The following is a 17238-nucleotide window of genomic DNA, read 5'->3' on the forward strand; positions in this document are numbered from 1 at the left end:
TATGTACGTAGGTTTAGATATTGTTTAAGCTTGTCAAAATAAAGGCCGTTTGCTTTAGAAATACTCTGATTACTCCTTATGAACGTAGGGATACCTGTGTATATAATAGTAGGTAGGTGGATAGTTCCTAGTAGTAGTTTATTTAAAAATAATCTTTTCCTTATCGTAATCTTAAATATTTTACTGCAATTTAAAAGAGCAATAATATGATAGTTTATTACCACCGAGATAGCAGAATCTAGAAAGGAAAGATACACTGAGAAAGTGAGGTGTTCACCTACGAAATGTAACGTGTTATAAGCTGGGATTCATCTTGTGTTGTTGACTTAAGTTGAAGGCGGTTACCACTTATGTACTATTAGGTGATCCGTCAACCAGTTGGTCATAGTCCAAAACGAGGAAAAAGTATGAAAGCAGTATATTCCGTTCAATGTAAATATTTTTAAGGTGTATATATAATTTTAGTATTTATAGTGAGTACTGATCATCGCATATGTATAGGAGTGATGCGAATTAATAAAAGGCCATGATAACCTCATTAGCAATACTTCATGTCAGTTCGGTTCTGCTGGAGTGGAACTCTTCGGCCTAATAATTAATTTCTAATACATTAGCCATAATTTGCTTTACAAAGTGTCCTTATTTCATTTTCATCATTCACTGATATATTTCATTATCAATCACTATCTATATTTACTTAGATTTAATGGAACTTATCATAGCCGCGTACGCACAATAAAATTAAATAATAGGAAACGCACAATAGAATTAAATAATAGCTAACGCACAATGGAATTAAATAATAGCTAACTCACAATGGAATTAAATAATACCTAACGCACAATAGAATTAAATAATAGCTAGTATCATTATTATTAGGTTTTATGCTCATCGATATTACACTCATTATTTTATTTTGAATTCTAAATTTAGATTTTTTATATATATATCACGTCACACGAATTTTCCTTTATTCTGCAAAATTCCAATTTTCTTTACTGCAACCAATGAGAGTCATAATCACCCGGAATTACTTACTGATCGTCTGAGGTTAATCTTGTATTTAATGGGTATAAAAGCTTTACTATAATAGTTTTTACTGTATGTACCTGAAGCCTTATTATGGACAACTTACCTAGTTACTCTATTAGCAAATGGCTTTTGTTTTGATATAGATTTTAAGGACTTAAAATCTATTTTTATATTGTATTTATTTACTTAATTCAAATTTCGTTATTTAAATTTTGTTACTTATATAGAGTTTAATAATATTTAATATATAATAATAATAAATTGTATTTACCTATGTTACCTTCATATACTTATATACTTTTATTTCATATTCGTACGACGTATTAAAATTAATTTTGTCGGAAAAAATTTTACAGATAGAACAAATCTTACCAGAGGGAGACTTCGTACAAAGTCGAATGCGTGGGTACCTCTATTATCATATTCAGATCATCTAAAACAATTAACGCAATTTTGGAAATACGTTTTAAGTTATTGAAATAGTTATGTTAATAAAAATATATATATACGTGAAAGTACTGTACCTATTATAAAAAAATCCGCCGAAACAATAGATCAAGTAATAGTTTGACCATACCTTTGGCGTCAGTTAATTTATTATGAAAATATGGGTTTTCTATTTATGTATAAAAAAATTGCGTTGATTCTTTGAACATTATACTTATACCGACGGTACAGCTTACTTTCAATATGATAATACGGCAATTATATTACTGTGTACAGAGGCATAACATCTTAGTCCTCAATAAGGCATGTTTGGTACTACGGACGAAACAGTGTATTCCGAGAAATCCGTAATACTATGTATGCCTATAGCCGTTGGTTTCACTTACCATCAGGTGAGCTGATGGCTTACAGAACTCTGATAGTGAAAAATGATTTATTAGATGATGATGACAGATAAGGATTCTACGTCAATTTTCACTGTAAGAAGTACATGATTAGGTATATCCCGAGATAAAACATCGCTAAACGCATTTTCTAATGGAACCATTTTCGCTTACTCATAAATCTACATATATACATGTAGCTGAAAGTGAAACCGGTTCCATTACAAACGGGATGGATGGACGGTGCCACGGACGACACAGTCTAATCTGTGAATTCCGTGGTGATATTCATAATTATAGCCTTTGGTTACCACTTTCCATCAGGTGGACCTGGGCTTATTTATCGTATATAACTTAAATAATCTTGATGTTAAATGTTCTAATCCAGTTTTCATTACAAGATAATTTTTATCATATCTTGTAAAATAAATGGCAATTAATGAATGAACTTAAAATATACCATCTAATTTAGTTCAACTAGTAATCTGGACAATATGTTATAGGACGAGATTTGAAATCTTCTTGCAGTAAAGACTGGAGTTAAGGTTAGGATAGGTTAATACGATAAAAAAAACGTTATTTCACGATGCGTCATGAAATCGGTTACTTTTCAAAACCGAACGTTCATGTTGGAATATAAGGGCACAACTGAGCCACTGAATGTGGTTTAATAGGACTATTTTAGCTCGCAACTGGTGGCATGCCGCATCCTAAAATAAGTTTACCTATGTCTTAGGTTTGGTTCTCATTAGTAGGTACAGTATCCCATCCACATAAGGTGAGATAAATTGCTATACGTACTAAATTAGAATATATTCAAGTATTTATTATGGTTTAAGGTAATGCCAATTGTAGGCAATAGTTATAATCTGGTAGTCTCTTACTACGCTGACTAGCCGCTATAGTATGAGTGAATATTAATGCTATGTTATCGGGCAATTAAATTTCGTCAACTATTAATAAAGCGGCTAGGCAGTTTAGTGTAGAGATTCCTATAGAATATATTCCCTCTCTTATTGATTACTTATGCCTTTAAATACAGATCATTTCCTTTATGACAGCATATTTATAAGTAAATATGTTGTCATAAAGGAAATGATCTATGTACCTACTTAGAGTATATTAATTATTCATTGATTATTATAGTTTATTGTAATGCCAATTAGGCAATTTGGTGTAAGGATTCATTTAGAATATAACCTTGTTTTACAGGTAGGTAAGTAGTTTACGGAAATGTATTTGACATGGTCTTCAGTAGGAATGTCGGTATTGGCAGTATTCCCAAATTAGTATATATTTAAGTATTCTTTGATTATAGTAGTTTAGTGTAATGCCATTTATAGGCAATAATTATAATCTGGTAATCTTGCTACGCTGAACAGCCGTTTAGTAATAATGTGTTGATGCTCCTTACGCGTCGGCGTAGGACGTAATTATAGGGCACTTTATCAACTATTATTATAGCGGCTAGGCAGTTTGGTGTAGGGATTCATTTAGAGTATATTCCTTCTTTTAGGGGTACGTTACTCTCCTAAATGTATTTGGCATGGTCTTGAGTAGGAATGACAGTATTGCGGTATTCACAGAATAGTATATATTTAAGTATTTATTGATTATAGTAGTTTAGTGTAATGCCAATTATAGGCAATAATTATAATCTGGTAATCTCTTGCTACGCTGAACAGCCGTTTAGTAATATTGTGTTGATGCTCCTTACGCGTCGGTGCAAGACGTAATTATAGGGCACTTTATCAACTATTATTATAGCGGCTAGGCAGTTTGGTGTAGGGATTCATTTAGAATATATTCCTTCTTTTAGGGGTACGTTACTCTCATAAATGTATTTGGTACGGTCGTGTGCTGGGATGGCGGTAAAGTGGTTTTCATAAATTAGAATATATTTAAGTATTCATTGATGATAGTAGTTTAGTGTAATGACAATTAAAGGCAAGAATTATAATCTGGTAATCTCTTGCTACGCTGAACAGCCGCTTTAGTACTGGTATGATAGTGCTATTCGTTAGCACAAGACCAAGTTATCGGCATTTTGTCAACTATTATTAAAGCGGCTAGGCAGTTTGGTGCTGAGATTCATTTAGAATATATTCCTTCTTTTACTGATACGTTGGCTTACGACATAGGTGCGTTGATGGTATACTTACATTATATTCAAGTATTCGTTGATTATTGTAGTTTAGTGTAATGCCAATTATAGGCAATAATTGTAATCTGATAGTCTCTTGCTACGCTGACTAGCCGCTTTAGTAACTGTATGATAGTGTCACTGACACGTTAGCAAAGAATAAAGTTATTGCCCAATTGGATTTAGTCAAGTATCACTAAAGCGGCTAGGCAGTTTGGTGTAGGGATTCATTTAGAATATATTCCTTCTCTTATTGATGTATTGTGCGTTTAAATGTTTGCCATCAGGCATAGTATTATAATATAAAATGTGTGTAGAAAACAATGTAGTTTGTTATTAAAGTAGACGTTTCAATGATTATAATGTTTGTTCATTCAAAAATCTCGATGTTTAGAAATAAATAAATGTTTAAAACCATAATTGTTTATTATTTCAAAAAATAAATCACAAATCGATCAAGCGGTTACTGTCTGTTTGACCCTTTTCGCAGAGTCTTTACAATAGTGTTACAATATTTTGCTGAATACAAATTTAATTCTTCAGTCAATAATTTTGTGCGACTTACATAATTAGACTTATAATTCTAAAGGAGATTATACAATTACAGTAGTTTAAATAATTAATTATTGATTAAAATTTATCAAATTTGAGCTTTTTAGAATAGATTATAATTTTCTTAAGAACAATTGAGCTGGAGTTATAGTATAGTGACATATGTAATGCCGTTTGGCAAATACTTCTAAGAGTCTGCGCAGATGAGGCTACTTTTTAGGTAAACTATACGTACTCTGGCAAAGTCATACACAGTCATTCGTTCCCATAACAGGCGCCAGAAATAATAACTACGCAGATATTTACTATTTCCGGAAAATATAATGTCGCTGCGCATACCCTTAAAGTGAATGGCTTTTATGGATGTACTAATTTCCTAATTAATTTATTCAACGGCCAATATAATAATATAAAAATATAATACCTACTTAATAACAAAAACTGTAGTAACAATAAAAAGACAAATATTGTAACAGTAACACTCACGACAATAAAATTGGGGCAACAATGGAGCAGTTGTGGCGATGGTAAAATAGTTTGCGTGAAGGCTACTATAAGGGTAGGTTCACATTATTAGGTTCAAAACGGACGGACCGCGTCCGTGATACTTTTCGATTGGCACATTTCCAAAAAGACCAATACGCACATCGTACGGTTTTTTTCGGCACGGATCGTCGGGTCCAAAATTACGAAAAAAGTAATGCGACTGCGTAGACTATTAAAATCGATGGCATTATTAATTTAATCAGTAGTAGTATAACTAAGCCATAGTAGTATAACTATGGAATAAAACAAAAAGTAAATTCAATGGGAATAAAAATATCTAGAGGGCGATGCGTGCCGTGCGTAGGACTGCGACAATCGAACGGCGTTGTCGGCACGGACCGTCTAGTCTGAACTTGATAATGAGTGGCAACCCTAAGAAATTGGCTCTGATTTCCCTACATAGAGGCTATCTAGGAAGTGATTTAGGTTGCTTCCCTACATTTTCCGATATTGTCCCTGATTTTAATGTCGTGTGTAGGCCGTTTTAGTCTATTTTATTCAAATAGTCGTAGACGTTTCTATTTAAGTAACAATATGGTATAAAAAAAAATAAACAACAATTTGAACATGTAGATTTTATTATATCGTTAAATATTGAATCAGACAGATTATATATTAGAGTTATTTTTATTTTGAGAATATTTAAACATCAATTAACATTAATTTTCAGAACTTGAGAACATCAAATGACATTTATTTTTGAACATTAAAATACTACCAACAACTACACATTTAACATGTCAAGATATATTTGAGATAAAAATGTATTAATACTAAATATATGCTATTGAGTAATCTCCCTTAGAATGAAATACAGTCGATTAAAACATAATATATGAAAGTGCGATTTGTATGTATATCGCATTGAAATAATCGAGTTAGGTTAATAATAGTGCAAACAAGAGTATCTTCTGTATCTATAGATTATGCGCAGTAACCAATAAAAGTATAATCATCTCGATCAGCACAAACTAATGCTAATACGATGCAGACACTTTTGTTGCGAACTGTACATAAAATAAACATGTTTTGTATAGATAACAGCAAATAACTTAAATATGATTTCAATGGCACGTAACCTGCCCAGTAACAATATCGGCATCTGTGCAAGAGTGATTATAAATTTTATTCAAGTTGTTTACTGCCAACTTTACAAAACCAATATGCTAAGTTACAATAATGAAATATTACAAATTAATATAAGTTTGTTCATTGAACTGAGTTATCTACTTTTACACTTATTCATTAACATGACTACACTTTGTAATAACCACGAAAATTATATAGGTTATATTTCGCAAACTAAAGGATTCTCTGATTTAGTACAAAAATCAGCTAGTCAATACATTTCTTATTTATTCATTATAGTCAAAACAACATTTTAAAAGCTAGAATACAGAAATCATTTAACGTAAAATTAAATAACAAAAAATATATTTACAATTTAGCAATAAATAATTACAAAAAGAAATACTATCAATAAAATAATAGAATCTAAATAGTTGACAAATAAATTTAATCAGATAATTTCTTTACGCCTATTGTAATTGTAATTAATAAGCTTATTGGAATGAAATCATATAATATAAGCGTTGAACTCGCACTATGTATCGAATTCATAATGTTTGTATATTACTTATTTCAATACATTTCAATATGCACCAAGTACATCGTAATCGGTTATATATCATTAATTCATAAAATTAAATATATTTAAACAATATCAATATAATCTGTGCCCGAAATACAAAGAAAAAATATGATTGGTGGCATTTAACATAAAATCACAGTACCAAATGAAATCGATTCACTGATATTCGATCGATATAATTCCGACTAACCAATTACGTTGTACATATTCTTTTTATCCCAATAATATATAAGTGATACCGATGGCAAATTATCTATTACCGAATTATTGAGTATATTTGTGTGATGACGTATCAAGTTGATACATCATCAAACGATGAATCACCAATTTAGATATGACTGCAATTTATTAAGTTACACTGATACTATATATTACTTGTTTTCATAATGTACTTGCCTCTCTATGACTTTAGTAACTTTTTGGCAAGTTTTTGCTTTTAATATACTTGTAAATTATATTAACATATTATACTTTTAATATATTTTTTGAGCTACTTGTGAAAATACAATAAATGAATATTACAGCATAGATAATATTTATACACACTGTCGATCACACGAGATCTTGTAATATTAATTAATATTACAAGATCTCGTATAGATGTACTGGAAAAAATTATATTTTTTAATTAAGGCTGTATCAACAAAGTTGTAATTGACACTAGCTGACGAGGTAAAGAATCCTGACAAATACTCAATAATTTGACTATAGATACATTTCCCAACTTTCAAGCAAAAAGAAAACAATCCTGCCATGTATTTTATGATTTGGACTACTAGTATGTATTCATTAAATATAATTATCCAAGATGTAACACAATAAAATTATTAACTACGTCTGTAAATAAGGATTATAATATTGAAATAAAATGTCACTACCTAAATGTCAAAGCAAATATTTTACACAACAATAAACATGGTCAAATCATATTTAGTTACACTTATTACCATGAATCAATGTAGATAGTTAATTTTGTATTTTTCAAATACTTTTTAATATGGCAGTATAAAGCAATAACCTAATAAAAATTAACATTTTAAAAATGTAGCATTTATATTAAGTGTTACCATTATAATAATTAGAATTACTGCCTATTTAGTACAAGTCGATATCGTTGAACATTTTGCAGCAATTTTATTTATTTAGCACAAATATATCAATAGAAAAGACCTAGAAGTCTCGACGGAGAATTTTGCTAATCACTAAAATATTATAACATTGTGATCGCTTACCTACCTACCTTTCGAGTACCTGCTGCTTGTAACCGCATACTTACCTCCCAAATTTTTAGTTAGAAATAAAAACATAGACATCATGCAAAATGACATTATGAAGGTCCATACTGGTATTAGTTATTCCAAAAATCGTATCATCCATTTTGAAACAAGTACGCTGGAGAATAACTTTTTATTACATATAGATGACACACAAGAGAATTACTCCTGTATCGTGAGGTGATATTCTGTGTCTATGTCATTTTTTCATCTCATTTACTTTGTACATTTTCGAAAACCACTATACCCTCACTATAATTGTGTTGATTTGAATTGTTTATAAAGCCAACTTGCATGATTGTCACATGATAACATTTTAAATTATTATTCGGAAATGTGTATCATCATGTCTAAATGTGAATATCAAAAATATTAACAGTAAAAAATAGACATTATTAGTCTTACGGTCTATACCGCAACACTAGCAATATCTTGCGATTTATTATCAAGGGATGAGGAACAAACAAATAACAAATGAGGTTATGACCACCTCCTTTGTTGTGATCACGATAACTGCTTAATGTGAAAAGTGAAAAATGTTAACAGGAACTGAGATTTTGAGGTAAGCCTAGTATTGTAAGCGTGTAGAGACATAGTAGAGACTCGCATGATCAAAATTAATTTAAGTGCATTTTAACGTAAAAGTGAACATTTTTAAAGATAAATATTTGTTTTGTTTTTCTGATCAAACAATTTTTTTGAGCACTGATCTCAAATAAACTATTGTAATTGGCATTGACATATTTCTTTTCCAGTATGAATAAAAATTGTTGATAATAATACATACGATGAATACACCGAGTAGAATGGATCTGTTGAACAACTGGCGATCTTTAATTTCTGACTACTCTACGAGAGCAAGGCGGGGTATGTGGTTTTTTTTAAACCGTTATATTCTTTTTTATTAATAGATATAAGATTATGAACGTCTATTCGTTCGTGGTGGGATTTTATTTAAAACAATAATCAATGTAAGAACATAAGAATGTTTGACCTACGCGTTCAATAAGACGTTCCCGTCAAATAGAATACATTCAAGATCACTATTGGCATATTACACACACATAGATCAGTGAACGGAGCCTGCCCAATATTTATTGTCGACCGTATGGAACAAAAACTAAGACATTAAATGCATACCATTAATCACCGATAATTATAAACACTAACACTATATTAAATTACCGATGTAATACATTTATATATACTAGCATAGAAATTACTTGATTTATATTATAAAACACGTTATACTTCGTCGACGGGCCGAAGCCAAGAGATTACTGTGATCATATAGCAATGTGACTAATGATTTGACACTAAATTAATGTAGACGTAAGAAAATAAAGTTATCAAGTAAAACGCCAAATTATAGTAAATCTCATTAATAATTGTATACTGTATACCTATGAAATTAATATGTAGAATAGCAAATTAAATAGAAAAAAAAATGGTTATTTAATGTATTTATTTCAGTTAACTCACGGACCTCGATCACCGCATCGGCGCGAATTCTATACTTTATTTAATCCTATTCAAATTCAAGTTGGTATATATTACTGATTATGTAATAAAAATAATAATCCAACAGCAGTCATTGCAAAAGTCACATTAACTTTCTTTAATTTAGGTTTTGTAGCCAGAAAATATTTTAATTATACATTTCCTCATAGAAGCATATGGAAATTTAAATATTCAGATTAGAAAACGAGGGCGTGATTTAACGAACTAAGCGTGGTGCCCAGTTAAGTCGGCCGATTAAATATTGAAATATATCTGTGCGTTTTCATTTTACGGAAATGTTACATAATCTTCATATTTATTATAATAGTTATAATTAGTGTAAAATACTAAACATTTTGGTGATCTCCTTTGTCAATGTCTAACGCGAACTGACCGACCCATCCACATGCTAATTTTGAAACATGGGTCCTTAATGTTAAATCAATATACCTTGATTCTTAAGTCAGTCTTGTCTCAATTGTGGAACGAGTCAAAATGTGCAGATTAATTTCGATTAGAAAACGATGTCTATATTACGCTTAGAAATAAAATATTAGCTTTCACAGTCTTAAAACTATTTCCAACTGTTCGTCTCGAATGTATCTGCGCGTGTATATTATGATCACACGCATGGAGATTATATAGCATTGGAAATATATAGATTAAAGATACAAATTAATCGATGATGACTAATAACTAGAAAGTATATACTGACCCTACAATATAAAACATTCGTGTTTAGTGCAGCACACTGTTTTACTCGATCTGTACTACATTTAATTGAGATCTACTTTGTACAGTCAGCGATTACGGTTTAATATGTGAACAAAGGCCAACTGTGCCTTCAGTTATTGCTGACGACTGTACATTCCATGTCCACGGGTCACGTTAGATATTGTGCGCTAGTTCAAAACCTGATTACATGTTGTAAGCTATATAAATGGCATCTATTTGGTCTGATAGGAAACCGTCGCGGAGGTGCATACGTTGTTTCTCACCACGAGAGTTGATTGGCACGACGCCCGGATCCACCACGACGACCACGCCAACGATTAGGTGGTGTTCCTCCAAAACCGTATTGGTGACAAGTGGTACTAAGTTGAGGGCTTCGCTGTCGTTACCGTCCAACTCTACAACCACCACTAGTAAATTCGTCCAAGTGAAAACGGCGCTGTGGAAGGAAATTGTTACATGTAGTCTTTCTGAACTGATTTCCAAATCAGTTTCAGCGGAACCATCAGTGGAAAACCTGTGATCACTGTGAGTTCAATAGTCTTTAATCTAAAATACAACGTAAGTGTTATTTCCTCAGCTTGTTTACCAATTTAGGTAAATAAAAAAAGTTCACTTACCATTCTGCGATTTTCTTGTGGCACCTCATCACTGAATTCTCAATATCAATGGGATGGTATCTCATGCCGCGCAGCATGATGGTCTCATCGAGTGCCCCTACCACGAACACTGCGTCATGTGTATCGTGCGTGTCACCGCCACACAGCCCACTAGTGCTACCGCAAGCAGATGCCAGCGATTCAGTATCACTGTCTCGCAACATCAGCGACGTGTCGTCACTACTCGAAGCCGTCGTACTTATCTCAGTCCTCCTCAAAAACCCGAGATAACCCGTTCTTGCGTACACCTCCCCTGTGTTTCCCGTAACTAATTGAGCACTAAAATGGTCAGCGTAGTCACTCTCGTCACCGTATATAGTGAAATATCCGCTCGCATTATGAGGTGACTGCACCCATATCTCTCCCAGATGTGAGTCTCCACATTGACCCTTTGTTTCAGGATTGGCCGTTATGACTTTTACTCCGGGCAGAAGCTTCCCTGATTCCATTAGGCAAAGTGAATGAGGGCTGCCGCGTTCGACCAGCGAGACGCGATCGTTCCGCAATGCACGAAGATCAACGTATACCGTAGATGGTTCGGGACTAGAAGCGCCTTGTAGGCAAATAGCAATGTTCACGCGACATCCAAAAGATGTGGAAACGGCTCTTGGGCTTAGACCAAGAGCCGAGAACAACTTAGAAAACGAATTTGACAAGTTTATACGAGGTCGCTCTTCGGCGACGACTACACAAGTTCTCACGCAGGCTAAGTTGATGCCTTTCGATTTGAGCTGATTGACAGAGCTGCCTAAACCTTTAGTGCACAGTTCCATTACTCCATAAGAACAGAACGTGTCACGAACTTTATACTGAGAGACGGCACTAAGCCACAACCCCGGATTGATTTCTACTTCAGAGGGTGGAATTAGGATAGAATGGTGGCCGGAATAAATGCTGCTTAAGCACCACAAGGCGAACCCTAGGCCACAGTATGGGTCCAGGCAAAGAGCAATATGGCGAGATGGGTAAAGTTCACACGCTATCTTCATGGAACGGCAGAGTGAAGTGACTGCCGCATGTGACATCTTTATGCCTGCGAGCATACCAGTAGTGGATACGCTGAAGTCTAGATATGCGAGCATTTCTGCTGTGGGTGCTCTATAAAGAATAGGCAATTTTTTCTTAGGCATATCGTCAGTATCTAGCGTGATGGGCCACGCTTTGCTGTCTAGCACATTACTTGCCTCTTTGGAACGGAGTAGCTTTATCACAGATTGATTCGAGAGAATTAGTGTAGCTTTGCTCACGTCAACGATCATTTTGACTGTCGGAAGCGTGGTATGCAGGTTCTGTGGGTGAGGAGGACGGATGGTAACTGGCACTGCACCGACGTACAGACAACCATAGAACGCACATATGAGATCAAGGCCGGGAGGGAATATTAAGGCGACGTGATCTCCAGTATTTACTCGTCCCTTCTCTAGGAGCAAGTTGCCAATTCTTTCAGCTTTTTTGTGTAGTTCGGCACATGTGAGCACTTTGGAAACGGTCCCTTTTGAGTTGAGCAATGTAAATATGACGTGATCCGACGTGCTTTGAGCTCGCCACCGTAAAATTTGGGATATAAACTGATACTGCAAAAAGTAATAGGTTATATTAGTCTTACATAAAATCGATAACTTTAGAGAGTTGTAATGTACAATTTCCTTACTTTTCTAGCGGCATCAGAGTCATCCGTGTATCCCATATCGCGACCCTGAGCGGAAGCCAAGCGGTTGCCCTGCACCAGGTTACCAACAATTACAGAGGCTGGACCCACATCTAGAAACAAAAGTATGTTATGTATAGTACAAAAAAGTTTGACTGTAACAATGCGCACAGCTCGCGATTCGCTCAGCTCTAAATAATAATTCCTAATTACGATTACAGTACCGGAATGTATCTCCCTTGGTTTTGGTAGGTTGGTAACACATGTGTGAGGACACATAAGCACATTCGCCGGATGCAATGTGCCTTCTAAGAATCGTCTTTTGCACTCGCTCAAATGTATACCCCCCAGTGGAGTTTTGGGTAAATAGTTTGGCTGAACGAGAGCAAGACAGTAGATGCCCACTTGGTGGATCGAATCGACCGCTTGAAGCACGCGTGACATCCATTGGAATGACTGTGGAAGAAAATATACATTTTAGGTTCAACCTATAGTGGCACCGACACTTGCCGACTGAATTGTAAGTACTATAATTGTCTATGATGGTCATAGACAAGAACGGAATAATACAAGGGTCTAAAATGAAAAAAAAAGTTTAAGTATTTAGCGTAAATTCTGATGTTACAGGATCATTCTAAGACCTCAGGAATGTCAACATATGAAAAGTGCTAACTGTGAAGAATTTTTTCTTCCGCATATTTTTAAGAAGAAAATAAATTTACTTCAAGTTTTAATGAACATGTGTTTATATGTGGACATTTAAGATACAATAAACAAGTGTTGCAATTGTAATAGAGAACTTAGACTAGAAACCACACTCACTTCTTCTTCCCCACAATCGGGCCTTTGTTCTGCCACAATGCAGATCCTCTCATCACGGAGTACCCTTACTGAGAACACAGCTATACGTCCCCTGTATATAAACTTCATAGGTTCCACCGCTAGAACCGTAGCGATTATATCATCCATATTGTGTTTGCGTCCTGTTACTGTCATCAAACCATCCCGGGATCCACATACAAACACCAAACCTAACGAGGAAAATAATATCTGATAATGCTATTTCCATTTTGCCATAAATGTAATGAATAATTTTATATATTTAGTATTACTGGATATATGAAAATATAAAACTTACCGCCCGGTCCCAAAAAACCAAGCAAACCGCTTCTAACGTAATGTTCTTCGCCTATTGGCTCACCATCAGAATCCAAAGGCCTAACTCTGAATACTGTATTGGTCAGACCCGGAAGGCCCCAATATCCTGAACCAGTGGCACCAGAGAGCACACAGATTTCACCCACCTCATCCGTCTTACATAGGAAGGCAGGACCCTCCATTTTCACTACTACTATGACGCCTGTTGGAAGAAGAGTAGTACGTTTTTAAGAGATTTCTAGTTATAAAAAATATTTTTTTGCTGGCAAAATTGATATAGGACTATCCATTAAACCTTTTCAATTAGAAAATTAATAAATATAAAAAACAAGACTTAATGCTTCTTTCGTCAGCAATGGATACATATTCTCTTACTATATGAAGTAGCAGAAAACGTAGATATATTTGATTGGTCCCGGAGAAAGCCGTTGCAACAATACTCACATGAAGGCATTACTTGTCCGCAGTCTTGCAATGTAAGTGATGTTAGGGAGTTTTCAGCGTCAACTCTCACTACACCATAAGATAGGCCTGACATTGAGAGAACACCGCGTCCAGCAGAGGAACCGCCGCGACCGGCGCGCCTTACGCAGACCGTCAGAGATTCACTACTACAAGCGCAGGGGCAGATCGCATCGCCACGGACACCTGACATAACGAGGGTGAAGTGAGACAGACTAAAGATTAATGCGGCGGATAAGTGTTAAAATTTTCAGAGTACGAAATTTAATTGATTAATAATAAACTGATTGCTCCAACAGATTTCAGCAGAATCGTGCGCATCATACTGTAATGGAGGGTATAGACACATGTATACTATAATGGAAAAAATGAGACCAATTTTTTCCTTTACAACGGGAGTATAAAATAAAATGATATTTTTGCAAATTATTGGATTATGTAGTAGTAGTAGAGTAATCTGTAAGTCATATATTAACTTTTAGTTATTAACAATAACTAAAAGTAATGTATGAATATTTATTAATATTTCAAACTATTTTTATAAAAGGCTTCTTTGGAAACCATTATTCCGTATGTTTACTAATATTTATACTTAAAAACCTAGTCCTGAAAATTAAAAACACAACAAAAAACAATTAGCCTTATATATATTCGTATAGATGTTGATTATAAAGTGAAATAAGATTTACCTTTAGTTTGGAATACGGACAGAAACTGGTCACATGATGACAAAGACCACGGGTTAGCACCGTCGGCGACCAACAGCATCCTGAGCGAACCTAGCGAGATCTCCTTATGGTCGCGGGTTGCTAGCAAACCCCAATGAAGGTCACGGGACTTCACGATTGCAATTGATGCTCTATAGAGATGAATAACGTACGTATATTTATATATTCAGCTAGTGCAATAAGTCGCATATAAGAAATTATTGTAATAAAGTTTTGTTCGATAAATTACATTATATTTTTAATCTTAACAATATTAACAAAGGGTCTATCCACGAGTAATCACAATGAGAAGACTATGTCTATATTCAATCCAAATTATAGATATACTATATAATATTTTAATTACTTATATTATTAGAAACGCACTCACTGTAGCATTCAATTATCTAACTTTAGAATAATATTCTTACACCGATTCTTAGTTGTCGGTACGTGAGAGATCAGCCAAAAATGTATTAAAAATAATAACTTATATTAAGTTTAAATGCAATATTAAGACTACTTCGCAGCAAATATTTTCACTAACTAATCGATCGAAACTGCAAACGCGTTGATTAGTGGCAAAATACGATTACACAGCTACATTTTAAAAGTTTTCCCGTACGTAGCATTAACAACATTTCAACAGCTATTTGTAACTACTTCGTGCAACACACGTAAATGAAATCTGGTTGGAAACTCTGAAAGCTTAGTAATACTTTTCTATTTAGTTTAAGCGATTTCACAGAGTTGTATATTGTCAGGGTTGGCGCGTTTAGAAATAGTTGCTTTAAAACATTAGTACATTTTCAACTGCAGTTAAAATTGTTTGTTATAGAACGGTTTTACATTTACTTTTAAATAGAGTTCGTACGTTCTGTCGCCTGCAGGCAGGAACTAATTCACTACTATTAAAGACACAGTATGGAACATAATTAACAGCCCGAGATTACAGAGAAACAAACAAAATAGAATGTAATTTAAGGTAAAATTTTCAAGTTAGAAATTTCATTGGTGTCTACACTACACCATCGTTTGGAACCTTTTGGCGACATAAAGTGAATACTGACATCGTTTAATATTGATAACAGTCACAGAATCCAATAAGTGTCTAATATTCTATTTATATAAGTATTGACGTAAATGGTATACTGATCCGAAAACCACGTTGAATTCTCATTAAGATAAATAACTTTCATTAAGACAATAAAGTTTAAATAATACATTTAAAAATTTTTCATATTACACTTATCACGTAACTGCGCAGTGGAAATGAAGTATTTAATATTTTTATCAATTATATTTATGGGGAAATTTGTTCAGTTTTCATACCATCCCCAGAAAGCCAGCTTCCGGTTTGGTATTTCCTTTGTGACTATCTTAATAATATTATAAACGCGAAAGTTTGTGATTATGAATATTTGTTACTCTTTCACGCAAAAACTATTTAACGGATTCTGATGAAACTTTACATATACTATATAGCTTATGCATCAGAGTAATATATAGGCTATATTTTTTATTTCAATGTATATACTCAAATTTAACGCGGGTGAAACCGCGGGCACAGCTAGTATACATCTATTTACAGGTGACTGAAAAGTTACAATATGGCGGGGGGCGCGCCGACGACCTCTTCATTTCACGAATTACTTGTATAGTCTAGACTATTCAAGCGTATTTCAATTAAGTCTCCATTTCCCGCGTGCAATATATTGAACAACCACTAATAGATCTAATCTATCAAAGAATAATCATAGATGTTACGAAGCAAGAAAGAAATTGGGGGTGTATGGCTCTTTGTCTCACACAAAAAATAGGTATTTACATTATTCAATTATATAAAATAGTGACTATGTGCTCTATTAAGCTATATACAAAAACATTGGCATCTTTCTGTTCCAAAATTTTCATTGTGAAAATATCAAATATAATACTTAAAAATGTCATTGCAATTCTTGTACAGAATTGAAAATGTCATCTGTCGGTCGAACCACGTCGCATAATAAACATTTCCACTAAATGTAGTCGTAAGTAGGCACTACCAGAGACTTATTTCCTGCAATTCTACGGCTGTCACAACACGGAAATAAAGGATGTGTCACATATTGGAGGGTTGGAATATCTGAAGGGCGTTAATATTGATATAAATAATTATAATAGTTTATAAAATTATTCAACTACTTTAGCTATCGAAATGTATATATTTTTTCAAATTATTTTATGAATTTGCAAAATGTTACCAATAATGTAATATTAAGTGGGTTTGTACGATGTTTTTGTAAGGGACAAATTCATTAATATAAGGACAAATATTTCTCTCCTTAATTTATTATCAATTATT

General features: G+C 33.7%; 1 protein-coding gene across 6 annotated transcripts in view; it reads right to left on the reverse strand.

The window, feature by feature from the left end:
• Positions 1–6170: 6170 nt before the first annotated feature.
• Positions 6171–17238, reverse strand: part of LOC131849359 (disco-interacting protein 2) — a 110989-nt gene continuing 99921 nt past the window's right edge. For 4 of the 6 annotated variants that reach the window (XM_059199425.1, XM_059199423.1, XM_059199422.1 and 1 more), the window contains 7 exons: positions 14877–15046; positions 14170–14373; positions 13706–13927; positions 13390–13598; positions 12571–13023; positions 10881–12493; positions 6171–10699 (listed from right to left, as the gene is read on the reverse strand). In XM_059199425.1, the coding sequence (XP_059055408.1) occupies positions 10447–10699; positions 10881–12493; positions 12571–13023; positions 13390–13598; positions 13706–13927; positions 14170–14373; positions 14877–15046 (3124 nt within the window). In that variant the 3' untranslated portion in view covers positions 6171–10446. The remainder of the gene's footprint in view (positions 10700–10880; positions 12494–12570; positions 13024–13389; positions 13599–13705; positions 13928–14169; positions 14374–14876; positions 15047–17238) is intronic. The other 2 variants (XM_059199427.1, XM_059199424.1) reach the window with 1 other exon arrangement.

This window comes from Achroia grisella, unplaced genomic scaffold (genome assembly GCF_030625045.1).
Source record: "Achroia grisella isolate CSIRO2021 unplaced genomic scaffold, CSIRO_AGI_Agris_v1 utg640, whole genome shotgun sequence".
Taxonomy (NCBI): Eukaryota; Metazoa; Arthropoda; class Insecta; order Lepidoptera; family Pyralidae; genus Achroia; species Achroia grisella.